The sequence below is a fragment of the Mirounga angustirostris genome, unplaced genomic scaffold (assembly GCF_029215605.1).
Source record: "Mirounga angustirostris isolate CCGP_5_RB_7025 unplaced genomic scaffold, mMirAng1.0.hap1 SCAF_10, whole genome shotgun sequence".
In the NCBI taxonomy this organism is placed as follows: Eukaryota; Metazoa; Chordata; class Mammalia; order Carnivora; family Phocidae; genus Mirounga; species Mirounga angustirostris.
The window spans coordinates 35,583,956-35,598,870 of NW_026991718.1; the positions used below are offsets into that span (position 1 = coordinate 35,583,956).

At 44.5% G+C, this 14,915-nt stretch overlaps 1 protein-coding gene across 1 annotated transcript in view; it reads left to right on the plus strand.

Annotated features, from left to right (window-relative positions):
- ACOXL (acyl-CoA oxidase like) overlaps nucleotides 1-14,915 on the plus strand; it is a 349,740-nt gene that overhangs the window by 262,362 nt on the left and 72,463 nt on the right. Inside the window, exon 16 of the mRNA XM_064572203.1 lies at nucleotides 13,264-13,351. Coding sequence (XP_064428273.1) covers nucleotides 13,264-13,351 — 88 coding nt within the window. The remainder of the gene's footprint in view (nucleotides 1-13,263; nucleotides 13,352-14,915) is intronic.

Below are 14,915 nucleotides of genomic sequence, written 5' to 3' on the forward strand. Positions count from 1 at the left end.
ATCCTGGTGACAGTGTGGAGTGACGAGAAAGTGCATTGCTGTTGGTAGTATAAAAGGGCAGTGACAGAAAGTTTGGCATTTCCTTATAAGGTTAAATACACACCTACCCTATGACCAGCAATTCCTTCCCTAGGTATATACCCAAAAGTGATGAAAAAATGCTCACAAAAATATTTGTACAACAATGTTTACAGCAGCTTTATCAATAATAACCCCAAACTGGAGAAAACCCAGATGTTCATCAACATGAGAATTGGATAAACCAGTTGTGATGTAGTCATACAATGGAATTATACTCAGCCAAAAAAAAAATGGGTAAACCACCATTAACGTGCAACAACATAAGTGAATTTATAGATGTTATGTTTAGTGAAAGAAGCCTGACATGAATATGACTCTATATATATGACATTCATTTAAGAAGGGGCAAAATTAGTTGATGGTGTTATGAGGATCACAGACTGGGAGAGTATGGTATTGACTGGGAGGGAGTATAAAGGGGGAAATTTCTATATTTTTGTCCGGGTGGTTAAATGGGTGTATACACATGTTAGAAATCATCAAGCCGTAAACTTAAGATTTATGCATGTGATACATCTGACTGTATGCATTTTATACCTCAATTAAAACTTTTAAAAGATAGAACTTAAACAGTGCCTCCCAGCATTTAGACAGGCTGTTTATGTTACAGGCACTTCATCATCTTTTCATATATGAAGCTGGAAACTTAGCAGCTTCCAACAGGAGGCCTCAGCCGCTGAATCTTGGTATACTAATTGAGGGAAAGAAGAAACGGCTAATTACAATAACAATTACCAAGTGTCAGTTTTGTGCTAGATACCTTCCAATGTCATGCCAAAACACAAGGGTAGGTGCCCAGGCCAGCTAGCAGCATGGAATCTGGAGAGCATGGTGACAGTTGACGGGTTTTGATCTAGGCCAGCGGCCAGGATCACAGGAGTCTGACAAGAGGTGAGCTGTTGAGAGCTGGCTCTGAAGGCAGGCAGATATACCTTAGAGGTTCTGAACCTTCTATTTAGAGATCTTGATGTCTGGGAAGCTGGACCACAGGAAACAGGGCCCTGGATAAGATGGAAGGCCCAGTCATGGACAGGTAGGCAAGTCATCCAGACAGAACAAAGGGACAAGACAGAACTTAGGTTCAGAGAAAGTCAAGTCTATGAGGACATGTGCCAAACTCTGGGCTCATGTTTGAAGAGCATAGCATGGAAATGACATTTTCCTAGTTTATGGCACACTGATTACTAGTGAATTGGACGTGGTGTAAGCGGTTGAATACTGAACAGCATTTTCTTCTTCAATTTTGTCTATACGGTTTTTTTCCTAGTTTTGTGAACATCGTGTAAATTTAAGATGCACAATGTGATGATTTGATACACATAAATATTGTGAAATGATTACTACAATAGTGTTAATTAACACATATACCGCCTTATACGAGTAGATTTTTTCAAGGGGCGGGAAATATGAGACATTTAAGATCCAGTCCTTTAGCAGCTTTTAAACATATCATACAGTATTGTTAACTGTTGTCACTATGCTGTACATTAGATCTCCAGAACTTATTCATCTTATAATTGCAAGTTGGTACGCTGTGACCATCGTCCCCCATTTTCTCCACTCCAACCCCTGGCAGCCACCATCTACTCTGTTTCTGTGACTTCAGCTTTTTTATATTCCACATAAAAATAAGTTTGTATAGTATTTGTCTTTCTATGTCTGACTTATTTTACTTAGCCCACAAGGTCCAACCATGTTGTTACAAATGGCCGGATTTCCTTCTTTTCCATGGCTGAATAATTTTCCGTTGTTTATATATACACAACTTTATCCATGCCTCCATAGACACACACTTAGGTTGCTTCCATGTCTTGGCTAGTGTGAATAATACTGCAGTGGACATAGGAGTACAGATAGTGATTTCATTACTTTCAGATACATCCCAGAAGTGGGATTGCGGGATGATATGGTAGTTCCATTTTTAATTTTTTGAAGACCTTCCATACTGTTTTCCATAGTGGCTGCACCAATTTACATTCCCACCAATAGTGCACAATGATTCCTTTTGCTTGCCAACACTTATTATCTCTTGTCTTTTTGATACTAGCCATTCTGACAGGTGCAAGGCAATATCTCATTGTGGTTTTGATTTGCATTTTCCCTGATGCTTAGTGATGCTGAACATCTTTTCATGTGTCTGTTGCCCATTGGTCTGTCTTCTTTGGGAAAATGTCTATTCAGGTTCTCTGCCTATTTTTTAAATAGGCAGGATTTTTTTTTACTGTTAAATTGTATGGGTTCCTTATATATTTTGGGTATTAACACCTTATCACATAGACGGTTTGCAAATATTTTTTCCCATTCCATAGATTGTCTGTTCGTTTTGTTGGTTTTTTTTTTTTTTCTGTGCAGAGACTTTTTAACTTAATGTAGTTCCACTTGTTTATTTTTGTTTTTGTTGCCTGTGCTTTGATGTCATATCCAAAAAATCATTACCAAGACCAATGTCAAGGAGCTTTTTCCTTAGGTTTTCTTCTAGGAGTTTTATGTTTTCAGGTCTTATATTTGAGTCTTTAATCCATTTTGAGTTAATTTTGTGACTGGTGTAAGATAGGGGTCCAATTTCATTCTTCTGCATGTGGTTATCCAGTTTTTCCAGCACCAGTTATTGAAGAGCGTATCCTTTCCCAACTGAATATTTTTGGTTCTCTGGTCAAATATTAGTTGACTGTATATGGTGGGGGGGAGGGGACGGTGTTTTCCAGTCTCTTAATTCTGTTCCATTGGTCTGCACGTCCTTTTTTATGCCAGTACCATGCTGTTTTGATTACTGTGGCTTTGTTTGAAATCAGGAAGCGTGATTATCTTTAGCTTCATTCTTTCTCAGGATTGCTTTGACTATTCAGGGTCTTTGTGGTTCCACATGAATTTTAGGATTGTTTATTTCATGTGGCATTCTAATAATTAAAGGAAGGAGTCAGATACGTCCTATAAAGAACTTGACATCTCCCAGTCTGGCCTTTCCACCGAGAGTGCTAAGTCCAGCCCATCCACCTGCCAGCTTAGTGGCTTGGTGGTGGGAATGTACAGTCAGGTATTGACCTATAATTTCACGTGGCAGCTCTTGGTGACCTGTTGCCCTTCCTTCCCTGCTTGCCAGCGCCTCAGGCTGTTGGAATAGGCTGTTTTGTTGTTGTTGTTGTTGTTTGTTAATTTCCAGTGTTAATTCCCCTCTTTCTCACAAGTGCCTCAAATCCCTCTCCCTCCCAAACCACAGAAGCTCACACTGAGGTGGTCTCGACATTCGGCAAAGTGTGCTCTTTCAGGATTCCTAAAAGGTTAGCCAAAAATAAAAGCCTCTTACTGACAGTGAAATAAAAATGCTTCATTGGAACTTCAGATATATAGTTAAATAAACAATTAGGGGAAAAAAAGAGAGAAGACCTGTAAAGATGTTTATTTTTACTGAATATTTCCTTGTTTAAAAGATGTTGCTCCCCAGTGACCTAGTACACCAATCACTCTGCGAGTCTGGGACTGTAGAGATGACTGGGGCACAATGGCTGTCCTCCATGGACTCAGCCTGCGAAGGGAGGTGGCAGGAACATGGGTCAAGGGGAAGTGCATCGAGAGGGGTCTGGAGCAGAGGGAGGGCTACCCCATTCTGTGGGGAAGGGTGGCCCACAGAATTGAGCATCTGTGTGCTGAGTCTTGCCTGGTAAATAGCAGAGCATGCCATTTCACACCATCCCCAGGCAGAGGTGCGTAGAACCTTCCAGGCAAGGCGTGGGATGTGAGTGAGCAACTAGCATATTCAGGCTGAGCCTCAAGCCAGGCCACATCCCGGGTCCTGGGCTAGAGAAGCTAGCGAGAGAGTGACTGTGGTGGCTGGTAGGCCCTCACTGCAGTGAGCCTTGTGTCCCCTACTTGCAGGCCTGAGAATCCTCTATCCTCCTTTCAAGTGACGGGACTGTAGCCTGAGCACATTGGTGTCAGGAAGATCATTCTAGAGTCAGTGCTATGAGGGTGACCCTTTAGAAGGCCACAGTAACCATCATCCCAGAGGAGTTAAGACATAGCCTGAGCTGTGGGATGGTGACAGTGAGCATGAAGGGTGGTCAGTGAAACTTGGGGTAGTTGGATGGGGGAGAAAGCCAAAGTTGGGGTCGAGGGTGGTCCCAGGGCTCCAGCTTATGCACCGGGAGGATAGGCTGCCATTCCTGGAGAAGGAAACATGGAGCTCTAAGGAGTTCCAAGCTGCAGTGGGTTCTGTGCTCTCCAAATGCCCCATGGGGTGGGCTTTCTGTGTGCTGTACCCCTGGCCTTTTACTCGCAGCCTCGAGAATACCTCGCTAGCTGTCTCCTGGTGAAGCACTAGCTGAGCTGCTGCAGAGATTCAGGAAACAAAGATCTTGAGGCCTAACATCTTTCACATATTAAATGTACATTGTTCTGCCTTCTGTCACCTGTAAGCAGTCACTAAGGGCAGTCAGGTTCTATAACACAGTCTTCGGCTAAACGTGAAGATCGTATTATTGAAACAAGATCTTTCCAGCTGATCATACTCCAAATGCATGCTTTGGTGCCTGTAAAATCTATTTAAGGCCTCCTAAATCCCCCCTCCTATTCCTCCACCCACCAGAACTGTTAGGAAGAGAATTTTAAAATGAGGAAGTGGTTAAGAAAGGGAGAAGGTATCAAACATTTGTTTATGTACGTATCTGTTGTTGGAAATTATCAAGATCAATTTCAGGAGCATAGAGTTCAAATGTATGCTAAATGACCAAAGAGAATGTACCATCCAACAATCATTTTCTATTCTGAAAGGCTAAGTAATGAGAAGCAGACTCTTAATTTAACACAAAAAGGAAAAAGGAGGAGGAATTAGGAAGTAATATATTCAATTATAGGAGCCCTTTGCCAAGAGCTTATTGATTTCATGTTCTGACAATTTCAGTTAAGCCTTAGGGGGGAAAAGATTTAGCAACCGGTCAGATCAAACATGTGTGGCCCCCCACTCCTGGAACTCATGCATGTGTAACAAAAATAGTCAGGTCTTCGCTAGGAATGGGCTCCATCTTTGGGGTCTGTTCATATTGCCAGGCCCAAGACCAGAGCTTGGAGGATTTTGCAGGTGAGAGAAGGGGAGCCCCCAGAAGATCCGACAGACACCGTAACTGTGGTGCGGGGAGAGGCAGACCAGGAGCCTCGTGTCCTGTTTTTGCATAGATCCCACGCTACTGAATTCCCTCTTGCGATTTCTCTGCCCTCTGAAGCCAGTTTCTTCTCCAGTCCCTCCCCTCATGTCCATGTCTACCCTGACCACCCATCTGTGTGAAGGGGCTCCTTTTTGTGGTCATTGGCCCTGACCGCTGTGCTGGATGCTGGGCTGGTCACAGTCCTGCCTTGGTCAGTGCAACGCATACACCGCAGCGTGGAAAGGCTTCCACAGATGGATGTGTTGCTTGGTGGGGGCCCTGACCACACGCGAGAGGGGGAGCTGTCGGGAGGCTTCCTGAACCAGGAGGAGGCAGTCTGGTAGGGCAGAGGGCAGGTGGAGAGAACTGCACGTGAAAATATCTGAAACAAGAGAGGGAATGTGTCCTGGGACTGGATGTAGTTCAAGGTAGAGAGGAGCCGTGGGGTGTGTGTGTGTGTGTGTGTGTGTGTGTGTGTGTGTGCGTTCATGCAGATGCGCGCGCACCTATACACGCATGCACATTTGTCTTGGAATGCATATTTATTGAGAACCCGCACCCGGCACCACTGGGGAAGGAGAGCAGACTGTCTATAGGGGAAGCCCCTGTGTAAACAACGAGGGCCACGTGGGGTGATGTCTTTGCTAATACAGCTGTGCTGAACAAGCTCTGTTGGGGACTGGGGACGACAGGGTCCAGCAGGAATTCCTTTGACAGGTTGTACTCTTTGGAGCCTCATCCATCTGTGTTCCGGTGGGTGATCTAGGGACCATTACTGGACTTTTCTGGGACTTACTATATAATCAGAATGTCTTTCTTGGGGCACCTGGGTGGCTCAGTCGTTAAGCAGCTGCCTTCGGCTCAGGTTGTGATGGGATCGAGCCCTGCATTGGGCTCCCTGCTCGGCAGGAAGCCTGCTTCTCCCTCTCCCACACCCCCTGCTTGTGTTCCCTCTCTCACTGTTTCTCTCTGTCAAATAAATAAATAAAATCTTAAAAAAAAAAAAAAAGAAGAATGTCTCTTAGTACAGAGACAAGCACTGTGGGACACGTGAATGCAATCAGGAAGCCTTAGTTGTTGGACCCCTTTCTTCTATCATGTTATTCATCATTCTTATGTTGTTTCTCTAGGAAAACATGTGAATCCCAGCCTTTCACCCCAAGGGCTTATCTCCCCAAACAAGGGCTGTTCCATCCACCCCCACCCCTGTAGTGCTGCCACCTGCCACCTTCTAAGAGAAGGGGAGATTCTCGTGCAGTGGAGCCTGGTCCACCGCTGGGATGGGCAAGTATCTGAGGTTGGGGGTGGTAGACAGAGGGCCACTGACTCAAGCTCTGAGACCAGACATGAGCCCCATAGCTGGCCCTTCCCCTTAGGCTCCCAAAGCCAGGACACAACCCTCTCTGGGCATTTTGAGCATATTTACTTTTCCTTCTCATAGGAAACAAGCTGGAACAGTAGATATAAAGGTATCCTGCTGTGTCCTTTCTCCCAGGATGTAGGAGGACGTTGAGCTAGATGTGTTTCTCTGGCTGTCCTGGAATTGCAGTGTAGGTTCAAAGGGCCGAGATGCAGAGAATCTCATACTCCCAGTTCAGAAAGCCACCAATGAGCTGCCAGCTGTTGGACCCAGACACCCTGCTTTCTGTGAGGCACTAGTACAGAACTGACCAACACCCGGCCATCGATGCAGGAAGAGGCTGGGGCCTTTTGGAGAAGACAGAATTCAGGAAGAGTGGCTGTGGTGGGGAGGAGAGGGGTCCCCTTCCCAAAGCCAGTCAGAGAAAACGAAGTTAAATCAGGAGGAAAGTCTAAAGAGAAAAGGTAGAATTAATTTGGTGTGTGGAACACCCAAGACAGGAGTGAAAGGGGAAGCAGTGGATTTCGCCCAGGAAAAAAGACAGAACAATATGGGGGCCAGGTGGGGGGGGAGACCGAAACACAGAAGGGAAAAATACAAAAGGGCAGGGAAAACCTAGAAAAACAAAAACCCTAGAAAAAGAGAAAAAAATATAGAACAGCAGAAAAATACAGAAAAATTAAAAATAGAAAAGGGTGAAAAAGTGGTTGAGTAAGTCTCAAAACAGAGGCAGAAAGAACTTGAGAGAGAGGGAACTATACAAAGTTTTTTTAAAAAGAAAGACATAAAGGGGTACCTGGGGTGGCTCAGTCGGTTAAGCATCGACTCTTGGTTTCAGCTCAGGTCATGATCTCAGGGTCGTGAGATCAAGCCCCATGTTGGGCTCCGTGCTGGGAGTGAAGACTGCTTGAGACTCTCTCTCTGTCTGCTCCTCCCCACCCCCACTCTCTCTCTCTCAAAAAAAGAAAAGAAAAAGAAAGAAAGAAAAGGAAGACATAAAAAAATATAAGAAGGCAGAAAGATATATAAAGAACCCCCCACCCTCCTATCCGACTCATGAAAGGCAAGACAGAATGTCAAGTAAGAGGAGCAACAAGAAGGCAAAGATGTGGGCTGAGCAGGTGAGGAGCGGCCCTTCCTGGTCTGGCCATTAGCTCTGTGAGGATGCCCCTGAAGAGGCAAAGCAGCCTTTGGAAGGAGTGTGGCCCTGCCGACACCTTGATTCTGACTTCCAGCCTCTAGAACTATGAGAGTATACATTTCTGTTGTGTGACCTCACTGGATTGTGGTCATGTGCTACAGCAACCTTAATATAAATCCTTAGTGTGACATTACCTGTTCCTATGCTCACGAGATCAGTAAGTTCCAAGCAAAGAAATGGGAAGAGGACAAAGAAAAAAAAAAGGCACATGCTAGCTCAGGCTGTATTTTTTTTTATTAGGAAAACAATAGCTTTTATAGAAGCACCACCCAGTAGACTTCTGCCCACTCTCCTTGGCCATGGGGGCTACACATCTAACTCTAGCTATAAGGGAGCCTGGGGAGGTGAGCATTTTTTAAAAATCAACTTTTATTTTATATGTATAATTAATATATGTTAAAATTGACCGATTTTAAGTGTAAAATTAATGAGTTTTGGAAAGTGCATATAGTCTAGACATAGAATATTTCCATCACCCCAAAAAGTTCCTTCCTGCTCCTTTGTAATCAAACCACCCCCCCTTGCTCTGACTCCTGGAAAACACAGATTTTTCTTCTTAAATAAGATTGCCTTTTTTTTATAATTTAATGTAAATGGAATAGCACAGTATATAGTCTTTTGCATTTGAGATCTGTCTAAATTGTTGGGTGTATTAATAATTTGTTCCTTTTTATTGTGCAGGAGTATTACTGTGTATGGCTATACTATAATTTGGTTATCCATTAACCAATTGGTGGACATATGGATTGATTCCAGTTGGGCTGTTATAAATGAAGCTTCTTTGAACATTCTCATACAAATCTTTGCATGGGCATGTATTTTTATTTATCTTGTGTAAATATCTAGGAGTGGAATGGCTGCATTCTATGGTACGTATGTGTTTATAAGAAACCACCAGATGTCTTCCAAAGTGGCTGTATCGTTTTGCCATTTTGCCATTCCCACCCACAATGAGTTCTAGTTGCCCCACATCCTCACCAATACTTAGTATTGCCAGTCTTACTCCTGTCAGCCATCCTGGTGGATGTGTCGTGGTTTCTCACTGTGGTGTTAATTAGCATTTCTCAAATCTATTTCGTGTGTTTATTTGCCATTCATTTATCTGCTTCAGTGAAGCGTCTGTTCAAAATTTTTGCCCATTTGTGAAAGTGGATTTTGTTTTCTTACTATTGAGTTGTAAGCTGTCTTTGTAAATTCTGTATAGACGTCCCTTATTACATGCATGATTTTTCAAATATTTTCTCCTAATCCATTAGTTGTCTTTTCATTTCCTTAAGGTCTTTAAAGAGTGGAATTTTAATTTTGATGAAATTCAACCTTTTTGTGTCTTATCTCACAAAATCTTTGTCTGTCCCAGTGTCACTAAGATGTTCTCCCATGGTTTCCTTTGAATTTTATTTTAGATTTAAGTCTTACATTTAGGTTTGTGCTCGACTTCAAGTTAACTTTTTAATGTGGTGTGAAGTAAGGGTTGAGGTTCATTTATTTATTTGTTTGCTTTTGTAGGAGGATGTTTAGTTGTTCTGGCACTGTTGAAAAGACTTTTTTTCCCCATTCAATTACCTTGGTGCCTTGGTCGAAAATCAGTTGACCATGCCTGTATGGCTTTCTGGACTCTTTTTTCTCCATTCATCTATATTTCTATTCTTATTCCAATACCATACTGTTGCATTTACTCTAGCTTTATACTAAGTCTTGAAATCAGTTCGTGTAATCCTCCAACTTGTTTTTTTTTTTCTCAAAATGGTTTTGATTATCCTAGATCCTCTGTATTTCCATATAAGGTTTACAATCAGCGTGTCAAATTCTACGCACACAGAAGTCTGCTGGGATTTTGCTTGGCATTGTGCTGAGTCCATAGATCACTATGAGAAGTGACATCTTAGCAATGTAGAGTTTTCTGGCCCACGAGAACAGTATAGCTCTCCATTTGTGTGCTCCTTTTCAATTTCTTTCTGCAATGTTTTTTCCTTTCCGTGTACAGATACCGCATATGCTGTGTAAAATGTATCTGTGAGTATTTCATATGTTTGATGCTGTTACAATGATATTTTTATTTCAAGTACCAATTGTTCATTGCTAGAATATAGAAATTCAGTTGGTTTTTTTTCAAAATCTTGCATCTTGTGACTTTGCTGCTTAATTTGCTAATTAGTTTTAGTAGCTTTATGATACATTTCTTAGGATTTTTTACATAGAAAATCAGGTCTTTCTGGATGAGAGTTTTACTTATTCCTTTCCAATCTCTAAACCTTTAATTTCTTTTTCTTGCCTTATTATCCTGGCTGGAATCTGCAACACAACATTGAGTAGAAGTGATGACAGACATTCTTGTCTTCCCAATCCTAGGGGGAAAGCACTCAGTCTTTACTATTAAGTGTGACGTTAGCTGAGGTTTTTTGGTAGATCCTCTGTAGGGAGATAAGTATTTTTAACTGGATATATTGCTGCCCAAATCTTTTGGGGTTTTTTCTAGAAAAGAAGAAGGGAGAATGGACATAGGCATCCATCAAAAGGGAGGCCAGCAGGGGTTTCTTTATGAGTTCAGCCATGTCTTAACTGTGTGATGATTTATTAGGAAGTAAGCATTTATTTCCATTAGAGGTTTTAAGTGTGGAATATGGTTCACATTACACATGACCATGTGTGACAGTGCATCTTTATGAACTGTATTTGGGAGGGACAGGTGCTGCCAGGGAACCAACTCCCCATTAGTCCATTGGGAGGCAGTGTAGCCTGTGGTTAGAAACATGGGCTCAGAAGCCTGGGTGCCTAGTCCCAATCCAGCTCTGCAACCTTGGGCAAATTCCTCACCCCGTGTCAGTTTTCCACCTGCAAAAGGAAGGTATCAAAAGATGTCAGTAATTCCTACCTCCGGGGCTTCTGAAGACTCAGTGAGCAAATGCAATGAAGAGCTTAAAACAGCATCTGTTGTCTGGTGCATTTTAAGAAGGCTTTAGTTTACATAAGGCTAAGTTACATACAAGTTTTCAGTAGCAGGTTTACTGCTTGAAGTAAAGAACAGCCATCCATTAAAAAAAAAAAAAAAAAAATCCGCTCTCCAGAAACCTCCTATTAAGGTTTTGTAAGGAGAGAGGATTAGATACTTGATTTTTGTTGTTTTGCATGTTATTGGTACAACAAATACATTTAAAAATCTTGTGTATTGCATAGGCAACTATCAGCTGGATTATAGTTGTGGGCAGTGACACCCTAGAGTTCACACGGAGTCTACACTTAAAGGCTGAACCAGAGTTTGACCTTCTGATCTGCTTGTTTTGACCACTTGACAGTGGGCTGGAATGGGACCCCACACACTGTCCCTGGGCTGCCCCACCTGGACGTGTGGACCACTGTGCAGCCCCCAATTGGCTTCAGCCTATTATTTCTTGCCAGTAAACTCTAATTCAAGGGGACAGAGGCGTCTCAGTCAGTCTGTCACTTTCCTGGGCATCTGCCTTTCTATCGACATGTTCCAAGTCCTGGGTGCCATCCTTCAGTGGGGGGTAAGTCATGCCAGCCTTCCTGTCTGGTGTGGGGTGTGAGGGGACACTTGCCAGCAGGAACGAGGTTACTCTGAACCTGCTCAAGTGGGTCCTGCTGCAGCACTGTGATGCTGACATATAAGGAAAAGCACTTAGGAACAGGCTGGCAGGCCTTCAAGGGGCCTTTCCCCTTAACTTGAACTCGCTTTTTTTATTTTTTGCCTTGTACTTTTTGAGGGTGCAGTCACAGCGAGTTTTGTAAAGGGCCTTCTGCAGTGTTTTCTCATCTGAAGTCCCTTCTTCACACAGGGTCTACATTGTCCAGCCAATTTTCTGTTTCTGGTTTTCTCTAGATCAGGCCATTGAAAGACTTAAGTGTGTATGTTTAGTTTTTTAAAAATATAACATGCCCTCAGCTCTGTTTGGACACATCTGCACACTATTGTACCCTTCCTCTCTCCTTCCCATACAGCCAGGGGGGGACAGGGAAGGGACGGCCAACACATGTTTAGGAGAGCCCACCCACGAGGCCCCAGCACAGACTGCCCGGCGTTTTCCTCTGCAGTGTGATGGGTAGCGTTTGGGGACAGGAGTATTTGCCAGCCCTTGTCCTCACCTCTGCCAGAGATGTGCTCTAGCCCGTTCCTTGAGAGTTGATTCTCTATCACACCTTTTCAGCTGTAATTTTGACACCAGTACCAAGAGGTACTGATTCAGGGAGCGAGACAGACATTATCCTCTCCCTTGACTGTCATAAGACGCCCCAGTTAGGTGGAGACTCCAAGGCTCATGTGACATGATCCTCCAAACTCTGCCTGCTGCTCCAGGTAATCATGCTAAATTATACATGGGAAGAGGCTTTCTGCAGTGCTGTTTTTCCACTGGAGCACAAAGCGTTCTGTTATAGGAGGGCTTTGACAAAGCAAGTCCTCCAGGCCCTGCAGGAACCGTGGAGCTGCAGGGGGCAGGTTACCTTCCAACCACAGGGCTCGGCATGTGAGTTTAAAACAAATGGGAAGCAGATGCATAGAGTCTGACTTTCTATTTGAGTGTCGTTTCTTTGAGCAAAGACAAAGGCTAAAAATTTAAATATCAAACTGTTAGGTTTTCGAAACAAAAAAAAGAAAAGGCAAGAAGAAACAAAGAAAAGTCAGAAGTGACAAATTTAACACTCTTCTCTGGTCAGATAAGAATCTGCTCTTAGCTCCACGTAAATGACTAACTGCCAGCTTCGTGATTCGGCATCTTTCTCTTTGTGTATTTTCTTCATTCTTATCTTCTTCTAGTTCTATTTCCTCACTCCTCGCCAACTAAAAAACAGCAACAACAACAACAACAAAACAAAGCAAAGAACAAAGTAAAACAACTCCCTTGGTTGGTGTGATTGAAAGATCACCTTCCATAGGGTATACCAGCTGAAGGGATGGATGATGTGGAGGTGCTGTGCATGCAGGTTCCACGCTCCTGGGGGCCCCTCACACACATCACACCTGGCCACGGCCAAATGCCAGTTCTGGAGACCTAACAGGCATTCAAGAAACAACTTGAGAACGAATGGAAGTACCTGCCTACAACAAAAGGAAGGCGGGAGGAAGGCAGGTTCGTTTTGCTGCAGATTAGACTTACGCAGTTCGTTCTGTTATTCCCAATTCCTCAGGCAGCGAGCGACCCAGTTAACACAGTGTCGCTTTATCAATGCTTGCACTCTCCCCTTCACATTGTTTCCTGGACGCCTGTTCCATCTCCAGAGTCGGCAGCTGGTAGTGGCCACATTTGCTCTGTGTGAGGAATTCCTACAAACATAGAAGCTGGACTCACAGTACACTGATGGCATTTCTTCATCAACAAATAACTTCTGTGGGTCACGGAGGCCAGCCTTGCAAGTTACCCAGGCTTAAGGTGGTATTAAAAATGTGCAAATTTGCCATCTACCTTGTTTCTAAGCTCTGTTCTCCGAGAAGATCATCGGTGGTTATTTCTATTCTGTCCACTTGACAGGTGATGACCAAGAAAGAGGACTTTTTCAGTGCCTGGAACTCGTGTCTTCATCATGTTGCCTCCCTGTCTCTGGCACACATCCATAGAGGTGAGTTGGCTCTTGTTGAATATTTATAACTGGGAGGCTCTGGGGGCTGCAGGGTACCTGGGAATAAGACTGCAGTCAAAGGACAGTCCCCACACCAGCCCTCACGTTGAATGTAAGGCCCCGAAATAACTTAACCTCCAACTTACCAGGAACACTGACCAAACGACACCCACAAAACCCAACACTAAACTCCGGGAACAGTGCATCCAACACAACCTGATGGTTGCCAACAGCACAGGTTTGATAGAAGCCAGCTGGCAAACGGCGGGCCCCTCAGCTGTGGCCCTCTGCCCAACAGGGACTGCCATTCCCACGTAAACAAAACGGAGGGTGCACGCACAGCTAAAGGGAGGGTGCTTTAATAGGATAGATGCCTGCAGAATTTCAAGTACCGCAACTCACTATGTCAACCTAATCCTCGAATTAGCGAGAACCCAGTTCAGCCTTTTAAAGTGGTGCCTCTCAACCTCCTGGGAACATTTAGCGACATCTGGAGACATTTTCTGTTGCCACAACCAAGCAGGGGTTGCTAGTGGGTATAGGCCAGGAACGCTGCTAAACACCGCACAGGCCGCGGACAGCACCCCAGCAAAGAGTTACCCTGCCTCGATGTCAGGAGCGCCGGCACTGAGGTTGAGCATCCATTTTGATCCCAACAAACCCAAATCACAGAAAATAAAATGAAACTTTGAAAACAGAGTAAGATCCATCAAGATACGGCAATTTATTCTTGAAAATTTTGTTAGCCTCAAGAATCATTCGTTCATTCATCATATCCTCTTACCTCGGGGGGGGGGGGGTCTTAAAAAGGCTCTCACTGTGTTTGTTTGTTGTGTGGGGTTTGCCGTCCCACCAAGTACACAGCTGGCCCTGGGAAGGCAGGGTCAGGTTTGGTCACCACCACAGCTCCGGGGCCCGGCTCCCAGTCCTGGTGTGTCCTCAGGCACCATCTCGTGGGGTGGAATTCCTGGATGGGTTCTGTTAAGAGTCAAGCCAGCAACCCGGGAGTGCCTGCATCCCACCCGACCTCACAGCCTGGCCACCACCCTCCCTCCCCAACCAGGCAGTACCAGAAGAGCAGAGCACCACATTATTAGTCACTGTGGGGCTGCCCAGTGACTAATAATCGGAGGCTGCCCTCCCTGCGAGCTGACAAGAGCCAGATTGGGGTGAACAGACCGAGCCTGGCCTCTTCTCTCCCTCAAGGCGCAATCCAGTGCTTGGGACCTTGGTGAGCTTCATGACACAGGGCTCAAGAGTATGGAGAGGAATGAGAATGCACAAGTGAATATGCCCAGAGCATGGGTTCCTCATGGGGCCTGAGGACACCACACCCAGGGAGCAGCCTTTTTCCACAGTGACCACATTCCGTCATAACCACGGCCTCATTAGCACCCTAGATTTGGATTGATTTCCCCCTTGTCCCCGGGGAGGGAATGGAGGAGCACAGCGTGGGGCTGAGAGGGGCTGAGGGAGGGCAAAAGATTCCCTCCCCACAGGTCATTAAGGCACAGGATTGAGTTCCCTCATCTGTGGATCCAGAAATTTTAATTTGTCTGCACAC